Raw genomic sequence first — 14,083 nt, 5'->3', positions numbered from 1 at the left:
GTTTATACAACAGCAAAATAGTATCTACTTTATGTAATACCTATGAAGATATGAAGATCAAATGTCATGGAAATTAAAGCTGCTAGTGTTAGCAATCAGTCACCTCCATAGACAGCTGAAAGGGACCCCAGCAACAATGTCAGCAATCAAGCTCTGTCCCCTTCCCTTTTAATAAATCTCCCACGAGACCTGTTGTGTGGTGTGATTTTGTTGGGATTCATTGCCTAGTCCCATCACCTAGTATATACATTTTGGTAATTTGTATCAATCTCTACATACTAACATTCTCTGTTTATACCACAGAGGCCTCTGAATTCTTTATTTGGAAAAACTGTTAATTCAGAGATTCCTGCTTCTTAGAAACTGTGAGTTATAAGAATGGTTCCACTAAGAATGGCATTCAGGTGATGAGCAAGGCTCTATAAAATGGATATACTTATTTTCTGAACAATAGTCACTTTCCCATGGATTCCAGTACAGTAGTCAGGACTGTGTTCCCAGGACAGTGGCTACTGCATGCTGTGCCATTGCAACCAACTAAATGAGTGACACAGGAATGATAGGAAAGAAATGGTTATTGCACGGGAATCTTCATATATAAAAGCCCACTATTCCTCTGAGAATGTTCGCCAATACCAGCCCCTTCTCTTTCCTTCACTCTAGTATTAAATAAAAACTGAGTGTGGTATGACATTAATTACTATAATGCATGCAAAACAGCTAGCCAGAATCCAGGATTTTAAAAGCATCAAACCTTGATTCTCACCACCCCGAGTCTATGGCGTGAACTGACCTCTAAGGCATTGCATTTATATTTCCTTTTTAAAATCACTGGTAGCAGAGACTCCTATCTGTGGAGGATATGGAGACTGAAGTGGCCACCTCCTGTAGTCAGGCATGACTTTTAGAGAAGGGAAGGGACATCAACCCACCCACAAAACCTTCAATCTGAAATTTGTCCTGCCTACAAAATGCACAGGAATAAAGATGACGCAGAGAGTTAGGGAACAGTCAACTGATGGCTACCCCAACTTGAGACCCATCCCATGTGGAAGAGCCAACCCTTGACACTATTAATGATACCCTGCTATGCTTGCAGACAGGAGCCTAGAATGACCATATCCTGAGAGGCTTTATTCAGAATCAGATAGAAACACAGACATTCACAGCCGAACATCAGGCAGAGCTCAGGGAGTCTTGTGGAAGAGTTGCAGATAGAATTGAATAAACCGGAGGGGCCAAGGACACCACAAGAAAACCTTCAGAATCAACTAACCTGGGACCATGGGGGCTCACAGAGACTGAACCATCAACCAAAGAACATGCAGGGATTGGAACTAGGTCCTACAAATTCATAGCTTGGTCTTCATGTGGGTCTCCTAACAATTGGAACAGAGGCTGTCTCTACTCTGTTTCCTGCCATTGGGGCCCCTTCCCTTAATAGGACTGCCCATTTGGGCATCAGCGGGAGAGGATGTGCCTAGCCCGACTGCCAATGGATGTCCCAGAGCAGAGTGGTACCTAAGAGACACCACTTCTCTGAGGAGAAGGAGAGGGAGTAACTGGGGGAGGGATTTGTAAGGGTGGGACTGGGAGAAAAGGAAGGAGAGTGGTTGCCATCAGGATGTAAAAGTGACTAAATAAATTAATGAAAAAAATTAATGAAAAATATTTTAAATAAAGAGGGAAAAGAACCAAAAAAATAATAAGTGGTAGAAATGTTCACTTGGGCTGGAGAGATGGCTCAGTGGTTAAGAGCACTGACTGCTTTTCCAGAGGACCGGAGTTCAATTCCCAGCAACCACAACATGGCTCATAACCAACCATCTGTAATGGGATCTGATGCACTCTTATAGGGTGTGTCTGAAGACAACTGCAGTGTACTCATATAAAATAAATGAATAAATAAATCTTTAAAAAGAGAAATGGACACTTAACTAGTGAGCAGTGGTTTGGCTAAAGAAACAATGTTTGGAAGTGAATTTTTCACATTTAAAGAACCTGAAAACCAACAAATATGACTTTGTAACTGCAAAGGTGTTTTGAAGACTTTTTTTAAAAAAAAATCCTTAAAACATGAAGCAAAATAAAATAAATAATATGAGATGTGATAGTCTCCATAATTCTACTATACTTAATAAGCAAGAAGAGTTAATGTGAGTGTGAAGACATTGGGTTTTCTAAAAGTTTATTATCAAGGTGAAGAGAATAATGTGGACCCTGACACAGAGAAGAGCCAAATAGTTATTGCACGCATGGTCCTCTGGAGTTGGAACAAGATGAAAAGCTAAGCCTTTGGAAGCAGGAACTCTAAACTGTTGAAATGCTTCTCCGCAGAAGGGCCTGGGACTGCGATGCTGGCCTTCTTGAGAGGAAGTGTTTCTAGACCACAGTGCAGGGTCTAGAAGAGCAGCTGCACTCAGAGCAAAACCAGAGACCCTGGGATGTTCACCAGGACCTTGAGCAGCCTACATGTTGAGAGATGTGTTGGAAAAGCAACAAGAAGGGGGTGGTAATCTAGCAGAGACGGGGAAGACTCAGGTGGATTATCATAGAACAGCTTCAAAGAGGACCAGGAGGAAAGCATTTCTATTAAAAGATGCTTTAAGCAGAGGGAAATAGATTTAAATTAGGCATTAAAAAGATTTCTCAAAAAAAAAAATAGTAAAAAGTACATGGCATATAATTTACTGTCTTAATCATTCAAAATTATATAGTATAGTATAACAGATTTCTATATTCATTCCATGTACCATAAAACAGGCAAGATTGTAAACAATGTTAGATCTCCCTTTTCTTTCACTTTGGTTAAAAGAGCATGGAATTTCTTTCTTTGAACTTGAAAACCAGCTCACACTCTGAGCCCTGTGGGCCTGGCAGAGAGCCCTCCTGGCCAGTTGGCTCTAGTGTAGGGCTGTGGTCTGGCTTGCCCCACACTCCTGAGCTGCCCCTGGCAAAGGCAGAGTTACGTGGTTCTCCTCCGTGTTTGCCGAACTCTGCCTGTGTCACTCCTCTGGTTCGAGCAGGAGGGCTGCGGCAGGCCACTCTCCCCTGACACATGCCACCCATCTTACCTTGGGCTTGTATGCATTGAGCATGGACATCTCTACGTTCTGTCCTCTGACGGGTTTTGGCTGCCTCTGGACTGGTGGTGATGAAGACTTCTGGTTATTGCGGCACACACAGATGAAGAAGAAGAGGAAGGCGATAGCCAGGGGAATGGCCACACTTGGCACCAGAATGTACAAGATTTCCATTTTATTCTTCTCTTTGGAATCTTTGGAATCTGGGGGGCAGAAAAAAAAAGGCAAGTGTTATACTGGTCAAAACAAAAAAAATGTATAATATTACATTGCAAAGTTTAAACTATTTATTTTATACAAACAAATTCACAGTGAGAGAAAAAGAATCTAATATTTATTATGATTTGTTCCTATCAAACCCTCAATGTAGTTTACTGGAGTTTAAAAGTTTAAAGTTCAAATGTTTGAAAATCGCAGATGGACATTATGAAGGTTCTGGATGTGTGTGTGACAGGACCTGCAGCCGACCTGCATTTCTCTCACACCTTAGAAGTTAAATGCCATGCGAGCTTACTGGGTGTGTGAGTATATATTGTGTATATGAAGCCTTAACGCAGACCACAAGGGTCTTCTCCATTGGCTGTTGGCCCAGATCAAACACCACAGAGTGGTGCTCCTGAGTTTCAAGGTGCCCCTGCCTTGGGAACTAGGGATATGCAGGGCAGGCCATGAGTCTTCCAGGATCAACATGACTGCAGAGTCCCCACTTCGGAAGGTACTGCCTTGAGAATGTGAGGGCCCATAGGCAGGCTGGATTGGTTCAGTGTCTGGCAAGCTGCGCAACTGAAGCTAATCATTTGGCATTGTGGGTCTCACTTTCTCTCATCTAGAAGGGAAGTGAGTGTTCTGGAGGGTGTCTATAAGTCCCTCCAACACAGAAGTGCTGTATAACTTGACACTTTTTGAAACCCCAGAATTTGTCTTGAATGGTTTCATATGAACCCAGTAATTGCAAGTGCTAACACTTTGAAGTATATTTTTGAAATCTTATACATCCATTTTACTATTGCTTGGCAAAGAATTTAATATATATAGAAGGATATGAGGACTGCCTTTCTTTTTATTAATTTGAACCTAACCAGTAAAGCCAAAAGCTTCGGGCATATGTCATCATTAATGAATTATTTGTCTGGTAAAATAAACACACGAAATATGGGATGGCAATTAAAGAGGTTACAATAATGATATACCCTGACCACCAAGATTAGCAAAACCCAAAGTGTGAACATTTTGACTGACACAACATTTAGAGAAGCTTATTTACTCTGTGGAAGAATCAACATGCTTCCATTCAGCTATCCTTCCACTCCCTCAACAAGTATGAGCCACTGTGTGCCAAGAGCTGGTCTTGAAACTAAGAGTGCAGAATGAATTACTACGTGCCCTATGTGTTTAAGAATCACACAGTCTTATAAGGAAAGAGACAGTGTTATTATAATACGTTGTTGTAAACGCAGATGCAGACATATAAATAAAAGGACAACAGGACCCCAAGAGGGTCCCTTTAAACAAAGAGGTCTAAGTGGAAATAGTCTTTATTTTTTCACTTTCTTTGAGACTTCTTTGGCAAGATACCACAATACTGAGCCTTCTTCTCAAATATGTTTAGCATGTAACCTTACGAAGGAGACCCCTCAACTCGATTTTGAGAACACTCACTTTGTGTTAATGCCAGAAAGTTTGGGGAAGGATGTATACCTGGCTATCAAGCACACACATACACACAAAAAAATAGCATTTTTACTCTACTTATTTTTCCACCAGCACAAGTCATGCTTCCTATCACCATTACGATAAACTGGGGACTTTTCAAAATGAACTCATTTTATAATGACAACCAGCTCCATGGGAAAAGAAACACACACATCCCTATTTTTATAGAGAAGAATAGTTAAGCTACTTGCTAGCCTGAGGATATACAGCTGGCAGGTCAGAGGCTGGGTACCTCCCATAGCATTTGTTCCATGCTGTCAGATCTAGCATGACTCTGTGCTACCAATGGTTGAGTGCTTGATTGTGCGCACCTCGGTTCTCATTGTGGGAGCCATGAGGGGAACCTGCAGAGTAGGAAGTGTGGCATCAAAGTTCCAAGCTCCCCACTTTCCACTGTGATGTGGAAATAGCAAACCCAGAAACCGCTGGGGCGCCAACACTGTAATTTTCTCTAATGGCAATTGTGTTTGTATGTCTGGGGATAAGTGAACGGAGGAATACACATCACAGGGTCTAATGTGAGCATATGTATACACACACCGTGCACACACAGGTTAGACAGAGGCAATTTGGCAGAGTAAAGGAAGCATATATTTTAAAGTCAGATACTTTTGAATACTATCCTTGTCATCATTGAGGTCAAGTTGAGTCAGCTTAACCATGCTGTGTATACATCATGATATGTAAACCAAACAAAACAAAGCAAAGCAAAACAAAACAAAAAAACCCTATAGACTTTATAGATTGCTGTAAGCACAGTCATATGGAAAGTACCTGTTGTAATGCCTGTTGCAACTTAAGTGCTTTCCCTTAGAGACAAGGGGAATTGTGGGATAAACATTTGGAGCTGGAAAGTCCAAATAAGCTTAAGCAGGAATCACCCTCCCTGATCTTCACCTCTTCCTGTATTAAACAGGTATAATAATAGCTAGTCTTCCAATCTTATTTGGTTCATGTGAGACTCAAATGGGATCAGGTTCACGAAAGAACCCTGGATGATTGAAAATTGCTATTCGGTTGTTGGATGCTCTATTATTAACATTATAGAATTTCTCTGTGTGAGCGGGTGATCCCTGCTGTTATTCTTGGATTTTCTGTGAAATCATTATGAGCGTAACGATTACAAAAGGAACGAGGCTAATTTACTACTAATGTAATGCTAGTTATTTCTTCAGCCCAGAGTTTTAGCAACAAGAGAAAGTCGAGTCTCACCTGCCTGCCAACAAAGGAATCTATTCTACCTTCATGCTCTATCAGATTAGGCACGGAAGGACGGCAGGAAGGCCTTTTATTGTAAATGGGCGGGCTGGGAAAAATGCTCCCGTGGGTCTGCTGGAGAATAAACTTCAAGAGGCTAAATCCTTTTAACACAGCCAGACTTGGCTCCTCTGCTTACACAGAGGATTCATGGAGCACAGCAGGCAGAGTCTGCTTGCCAAGTGCAACAGTCCCAAGGGACAATAGGTGTTCATGTTGGGAGAGATGGAAGACAGGCTCAGAGTACCCCAAGACTTCAAAGTCATTCCTCCCTGATTGCCACTGTGTGCTCTTGGGTAGAAGGGGATCCAGTCTCAGCAGCAGCAGCAGCAGCAGCAACAACAACAACAAGCCTTAAATAAAAGGATGCTCCTTAGAACAGCAATCAGCCTTTGTGAAAAAATTGTAAAACAACTAGTACCTGGGAATTACATTTAAAAAATTCTTGTATAGTGGTGTGAGTGTGTGTGTGTGTGTGTGTGTGTGTGTATTTGTGCCACAGTGTGCCTTTGGAGTCAAGAGAATGGAAGAAATTGGTCCTTTCCTTAAACCATGTGGATCCTGGGAATCAAATTCAGATCTTCAGGCTTGATGCTACTAAGTTCCTTTACCCCCTGATCATTTTTCCTGGCCCTTACAATTTAAACAGTTTCATTCCTCATTTTAACCTGGCACTTTAGTGTGACTTTAATTTACACATTGAGACCTTGAAGCTGAAAAAGGATAAATGATGTACAGGAGCTAGACCATAATAGAGACCTCTGGCATCAGCATAGCCATGCTTCCTAAGTTAAAACACAAACAGTTACCCACAGTATCAGATGGGGATCATGGCCATCATTTGGATGCCAAGATTCCCTACCAATGAGGATTCCTATCTATGGGGTTCATACCAGGCACAGATATATACAACACGCTGGAACAAAGGCCATTGTTCTTATTATTCACTTGAAAGCTTATCAGACCCCTCAAATGCACTGCAGAGAAATTGACTAGAAATTAGAATGGTGAAGATTTTTAAAACTTTAGGATAACTTTAAAAACTACACACACTTTTTACATCATGTTGAGTACTTGGGATTTTTGGAACCAGCAATGTAGTCAAGATCACGTGGTTAATTTTCCTTAAAAAACAAAACAAAACAAACAACAGCTTGGTATCACACACCTGGCATTCCTATTTTATTTTTATAATGGTATTCAATACTTTGATTAGTAACTAAATATAAAGGAGAAAAATACCCCCCCTTTTTTTAACCCAGGTGCTTAAAGCATGATTTCTTATTTAAGAGGGAATTTTATAAAGTGAAATTATCATCTGAAATGTAACCCTTGAGTTAAAATAAAATACACTGATTTTAAACAGCAAAAGTGGGAAGAAATTATATAGAACCTTAGAATTCAAAGGAAATGAAATGAGTCTTAACGAGTCATCTGAAAAAGTTGTAAAAACCATAGAAAACAAGGATCATTACCATGCATCTGAAAACTATGGAATAAGTGAGTATGTAATATGCAGATGGCTGCATTGGCGATGTTTTAATGGCCTAGGAGCCAAGGGAGAAGGAACCATAATTAGGTCTTCAGTTGGCAGGCATGCCCAGCATTTAAGCCCCTGACTTGAGGCTAGAAACACCCAGAACATCCTGTTTATTCTCAGATGAGTCCTGTGTTCAAAAGTGGAGCAGCTCCTCTCAGGGACAACAGTGACTCCTGTGCAGCCAGTGTCTTAGTTACGCTGAGGGAATGCAGCCCATCAGTGAGCTGCTGGGGAAAATCTTAGTAACTGGAATCTGTACAAGTTTACTAAAGCTAAACTCGAGGCTCCAGTCTCTCCTTCTGTAAAAAAGGAAAAACAAACCCACCAGCAAAACCAAAAAACAACGGGGTAATCTCTCTTAATAAGGAAAAGATTTCCAAATGTAAAAATACACATATTGAAACTGATCATGTTTAAGCATATAGCTTAATGAAGATAAATGTATTATCAGGCAAATTGCACCGAGAACGTTTTTATCTTGCAAAACTGAAACTAGTACCCATCCATGTTCCTCTCCCCAACTGTACCTTGGCAATCACCTTCCTACTTTCCATTTTGGCAGATTTGGCTATTTTCCATTTTCATGTAGATGGGATCATACAGCACTTATCTTGTGGCTATCTTATCTTTCAATAATGTCCTCTTAGTTTATCATGTTGTACCATATAGAATTTCTTTCTCTTTAAAACCAAACAATATTCTATAGCATGCATGTATCATACTCTTAGTCTGTCTTAGGGTTTCAATTGCTATGATAAAACGCTAAGGCCATAGCAACTTGGGGAGGAAAGGGCTTATTTCATCTTACAGCCTATAGACTGTCATCTTGGGAAGTCAGGCAGGAGCTGATACAGAGTCCATGGGAGAACACTGCTTACTTGCTTACTCATGATTTGCTTGGCCTGCTTTCTTATAGCACCTAGGCCCACTAGCCTATGGATGGCCTCACCCACAGTGAGCTGAGCCCTCCTACATCAGTCATCAACTGTCAATCAAGAAAACACACTATAGGCCAATCTGGTGGTGATATTGTCTCCATTGAGGTCTCCCCCTTCCAAATGACTCTAACTTATGTCAAGTTGACATAAAACTAGCCAAAACACCATTCATTCATGAGTATTTGGGTTGCTGTAATGAACATGAGTGTTTAAATACCTCTTTGAAATCCTGCCTTCAATCCTTTTGAATAAATACCTAAAAATCAGGCTGGTGGATTATATGTGAATACTGGTTTTACTTTTCAAAGAGACGTTTGCATGTTTTCTACACAGCAGCTGTTCATTTTGCATTTCCACCAGTACTGTCCAGAAGTTCTAGTTCTTCCATTTTTCCACTCATACTTGTTATTGATTTGAGGGGAAGTGAGGAATAGTGGCCATCTTAATAGGACAATGAGCGTCTTGCCATATGTTTGTTAGCCATTGGTAGATCTTTGGAGAAAGGTCCGTTTGAGTCCTTTGCTCACGGTCTTCCTGGGCTTTGAGTGGAAACATCGACTAGGTTTTAAAAGTTAAATCTCTTTCACTTTTGATAGGTCTATCAGAGAGTAATAAGCCCAGTGCATTTGAACTCCAGCAACCTTGGCTGATGCACGCCATCCTTGTGGGTGATAAGGAGGGTGGGGATAGCAGCCCTGGGTGGGCTTGTAGTTTGCCATGTGCTTTGACTAATACTGTTAAACAGCAAAGCAGGCTGAAATTGTAGAGGGCTACTACACTTTAGAGGAACTGCCTGTTCACTTTATCAGTTTCCTTCTCCCTCCTGAAGGGGCTGAACCTAGGGACTAAAATCATGCACTCAAATCATCGGTTGAAATTTATAGATAAATTCTAGAATTCGCATTTTGGCTGAAGGAAAGACCTTGTTCATACAATTTATGAATTACAAAGTCCAAACAGTGAAATAACTCATTCACTTTCCCTTAAAGAATGTTGATAAACCTCACTGGCAAGTTCACAGTTCAGGTGGAGCACACAGACCATGATGAAACTGCCCTAAGAACATGGCCTTCCAGCCAGCTTCTACTGTCAACACTCAGACAACATCATGGACCACCCCTGATTACCCTGGCTACAAAACACTATATGATGTCTTCTACTCTAAAGAGGTGTGTCCTATTTTGAGAGAATGAGAGACACGCAGAGGCAGAGGACGGGTAAGGAAAAGGACGAGCTATGTGTCTTTTATGCCAAGAGAAAGCCAGGTTAGGATGGGACATTTCTAATCTGTAGTGCTGAGGTGAGGCTAGTGAGTGTGCATGCTCGGCAAGTACTCTGACTCTGCGCAGGACCCTCAGATCACCGGCTTTGGTTTCTGAGCTGCAGAGGAGTGCTAGGAACCATTCCATTTCAGAATAGTGCAAGTACTCCATCAATGGAGGTCCCTGGCAGTGTTTACATAGAGGCTGGAGAGGGGGTGTCTCATGGTCCTCCCAAAGTTCTCTGATTTTATAAATTTGAGTCAACAGAGCTTATCCAGGGCCCCCACAAAACTCCTGACTCCTACAAGCAATGCCAAGTCAATGAATCCCGAGGGTCCCTCCCACCACCAGATCCACTTTCAGTCTTTTTCTGTCCAGTCCCATGCTGAAGATGACTTTGGTGGGCACTATCAATGGGGACCCCTGATTTCTGGCTTCCACAGCTACTGGGAGAGAATAGCAGTAGATGGATGCAGGAAAAACACATGGGAGACAAGTTTGTTTCTTCCGACCCCATCCTCTTGATAACACACCTGTTGAAACAATTACCCAAACTCCCCTTAGTCTGTCTGTGCTATTTCTTTCTTTACTGTGGAAAGCATGAATGGCGGCTACCAACTCAATAGCAACCATCACTGTGGAATATCAGAATTCTGTCATCAAAAAGACTCAGTGAGAGCCTGGAGAGATGGCTCAGTGGTTAGGAACATGGGCTGCTCTTCCAGAGGACCTGGGTTCAATTCTCAGAACCCACATGGGAGCTCACAACCATCTGCAACTCCAGTTCCAGGGAACCTGACACCCTCACACAGACATAAATGCAGGCAAACCTCCAATGCACAAAAAGTAAAAATAAAATAAAATAAAGTAAAATAAAATAGGCAATGAACATTTCCTATTGGCATGGGTCCAAAGGGTGATATTTTCCACCATTTATTTCAAGAGCAGCTATACAATAGGTCAACAACTAGGCATATCATAGGCATAGTTAAAAATCAACAGGGCCTGGAGAGATAGCTCAGTGGTTAAGAACATGGACTACTGCAGAGGACCGTAGTTCAGTTCCTAAAACTGATGTGGGTTGGCTCACAACCATCTGTAACTCTACCTTCAGGGAAACCAGTTCCCTTTCCTAGACTCTGTGGGCACATACAATCACAGATTTACATATGCAGATCCACCTGCATGCCCAGATTTACTAATTAAAAAATAAAGCTAGCATTTATTTTTGTAGCACATATAATAATACTAGAACGATATGGAGAAGAATGGCATACAAATCTATGAAGCCTTAAATATTTATAACTACCACCACCACCTAACAGCAGCAGCAGCAGCAGCAGTAACAACAACAACCTAAACTTAAACTAAGTCACCATTGTCACCAACACCAAAACCCACCTTATTTTATGGCTGAAAATATAACATATCTGAGCAGGATATTTTGGGCAACTAGTATTTGTTTCTTTGTTGAAAATACAGAGAGACTAGAAACAAAAGTACATTTTAGAAATCAATAGCACTGAAATAGCTCTTCTAGAATGCCATAGACTACAGAAGATTTGTCTCCATCCCTTGCCACCCTCCAGCTTGCTGTAATGTTCAATTTTGGTTTAAAGGAATGGCTGAATGACAAATTGCCTTGCAACAGGTCTTCTACGAAACACGGGAGAAGGCTGCTGACAGAGTGAGTTAAAAACTGTAGTGTTCGCAATCTGGAAAACATCTGCCCTGCCTAGAGTAGTAAAGTACCCCACTGTCACAAATGGCCCGTGACAAAGCAGAACACAAGGGGGTGGGGGGTGTTGTGAGGTTGATAGGACAAGTCAAGGCTATTCAAGCACAGAACCCAACAAAGTGCCCTTTGGCAAATTGTTGCAAGCCGAGCTGCCAAAAGGAAAGACAAAAGCAAAAAAGTGGTCAGGTATGACCACTTCAAAGGCAGCCACTTGGCTTACTGCTCTTCTCACAGTGGGTACTGTGGAAAGCTGAACTGCTGCTTAGGAGCCAGGTTTGGTAGAGGCCAAACCTTTACATACAGAGAAATATAACAGGGGGCAGGTTTGATGCACTCAAAGAGAGGGTAGGGGTTTGAACATGTAAACACTAACACAAGCAGGGTTCTGCCTCCCCATACACCGCTCCTCCAAAAGGCAAGCCTCTCTCTACCCACCTCAGACAATAGAGGGCTCAACCAGTGGAGAATGGAGAAAGAAGCAAGGGAACAAACAGCTACAGGGAAAGGCTAGAGCTTTCTGAAGGGCACTCCAAGAGTAGCTCCCACTACTTAGGGCACTCCAAGAGTGGCTCCCACTACTTAGGGCACTCAAAGAGTAGCCCCCACTACTTCAGAGTTGAGCAGAAAAGCTGCAACGAGGGCTGCCCTGAATCAGTGAAGCACGACTCAAGAGACCTGTGCCTAGGTGAGCGTTGGAAAGAACACTGACACAATGCTTCCTTTTCAGTTTCAGTTTAGTTTCTGTTTAGTTTCTACCTCACCGGGAGGTGGCATGGGAGGTGACCAGGGGATAGAGCTGAGATGTAAGCAGTGAGGCTCTGCAGGCAGGATCTGCAGAACAAGGTCAGCTCTGACAATGGGGTGTCCGTATCAGGAGACTTGCAATGGAACACAGTGGGCAAAGAGCGAAGGTCAGTGTCATTACACTTTGTAACTATCGGCTCCTTCTCACATCCTTGGAGATGTGAGTAAAGAAATCAATGCATCTATCCCAAAGGCACAGAGTTAAGGATGATGAAAGGGCAAAGGAAAATGGTAAGAGAATGACTATTTCTCCATAAGGAGCTCAGAGTTTGCTCTTGAAACTGGTTCGGCATGATGGACAGAGGGCAGGAGGGGTCTAGCGACCTGTTTTGCCTTGGGAAAACAAATATCTCCTTAGCCTCTCCATCATTAATATGAAGATGATCCCTTGGGAAAACAAATATCTCCTTAGCCTCTCCATCATTAATATGAAGATGATCCCTTATCTTGTGGTTACTGAGAGAATGAAATTAACCAATACAACACATCTTATTGAGCACCAATTGAGTCTGAAGCCAGATACTGGTGTAAGAATCTATCTAGCAAGGTATTCACAGGTAGCAGGCATCATGGTGATACGGAGCACAAATCACTAGCCCACAAAGCTTGAAGATGGCAGACACAGTAACATCACGCAGCTAAGGAGTTAATGTGATTCTACCCTTCCAATTTGATTCTCTTACTAGATCGCATGTTTCCTTAGGGCATGGTCTATCTAACTCATTCACAGTTGGAAGCACAGAAGCTCAATGCAGACCGGTGTCAGTGAGTGACAGGCTTCCTAATGTCAGAAATGCCTGGGACATGAATGACAAATAGGGAAAATGAGAAGTGAAGTCTTGCTCAAACTATCATTCATCCTTAAAAAAGAAAAGGCTTCCTTTAGAGATTCTCTATGTAGTCTAACGCCAAGAAAATGCATCCAATCCTGCACAGGCAAATCCCTGAATTCTAAATAGCCGTGTCAGGCTGAACTGAATCGTATGTTCTATTCTAGTGTGAAATGTACAGGTAAATCAATTTTCCACAAACTTCGAGTGTTGGTATTTTAGAAAGTGCAGCAACTGCCTGTATTTCCTGCTTAAAGATAACGCTATTTCTTTTAGACTTAGTTGAAACTAAAACAAAAATTTCAGTTGTAAAATGAGAAATCCCAGGATAATTTTGAAATTTCCTTAATGTTGACCAAACTAGAGAATGCAAGAACATTCCCTTGAAATTCTATCCTACTTGAGACAGAGAAGGAAAATGACTCATTTCCAATCTGACCCACACCATAGAGCTCATTGAAAGATAAAGAATTATCACAATTTTTCTTACACTCGTGTGTGTGTGTGTGTGTGTGTGTGTGTGCGCATGTGTATGCACATTCACATACCATGGCATGTATGTGGAGATCAGAGCACAACTTGCAGGAGTCCTTCCACCATATGAGTCCCAGGAATGGAACCTTGGTGTCGAGAAACTGCTCTCTGAGATACCTTGTCAGTCCGAGAGGTCCTCTTGAGCTGTCTGTCTGTCTGTCTGTCTATCCATCTTCTTCATCATCATTATCATCATCTATCTCCACATATGCTCACATTCATGAGTATATACATACATATAATCACAGAACTTAGAAGACTGACTATAGTTGAGCCGTTGTTCTATTTTTTTAGTTATGTGACCTTGGATAAAGTATTTAACATCTTGGAATCTCTCTCTCTCTCTCTCTCTCTCTCTCTCTCTCTCTCTCTCTCTCTCTCTCT

At 41.8% G+C, this 14,083-nt stretch overlaps 1 protein-coding gene across 1 annotated transcript in view; it reads right to left on the bottom strand.

Annotated features, from left to right (window-relative positions):
- Ror1 (receptor tyrosine kinase like orphan receptor 1) overlaps nt 1-14,083 on the bottom strand; it is a 346,999-nt gene that overhangs the window by 11,967 nt on the left and 320,949 nt on the right. Inside the window, exon 8 of the mRNA XM_021200163.2 lies at nt 3,075-3,286. Within this exon, the coding sequence (XP_021055822.1) occupies nt 3,075-3,286 (212 nt within the window). The remainder of the gene's footprint in view (nt 1-3,074; nt 3,287-14,083) is intronic.

The sequence above is a fragment of the Mus pahari genome, chromosome 6 (genome assembly GCF_900095145.1).
Source record: "Mus pahari chromosome 6, PAHARI_EIJ_v1.1, whole genome shotgun sequence".
NCBI classification, from domain to species: domain Eukaryota; kingdom Metazoa; phylum Chordata; class Mammalia; order Rodentia; family Muridae; genus Mus; species Mus pahari.
Note: the sequence above shows the minus strand (reverse complement) of the source record. Positions and strands in the feature narration are given on the sequence as shown.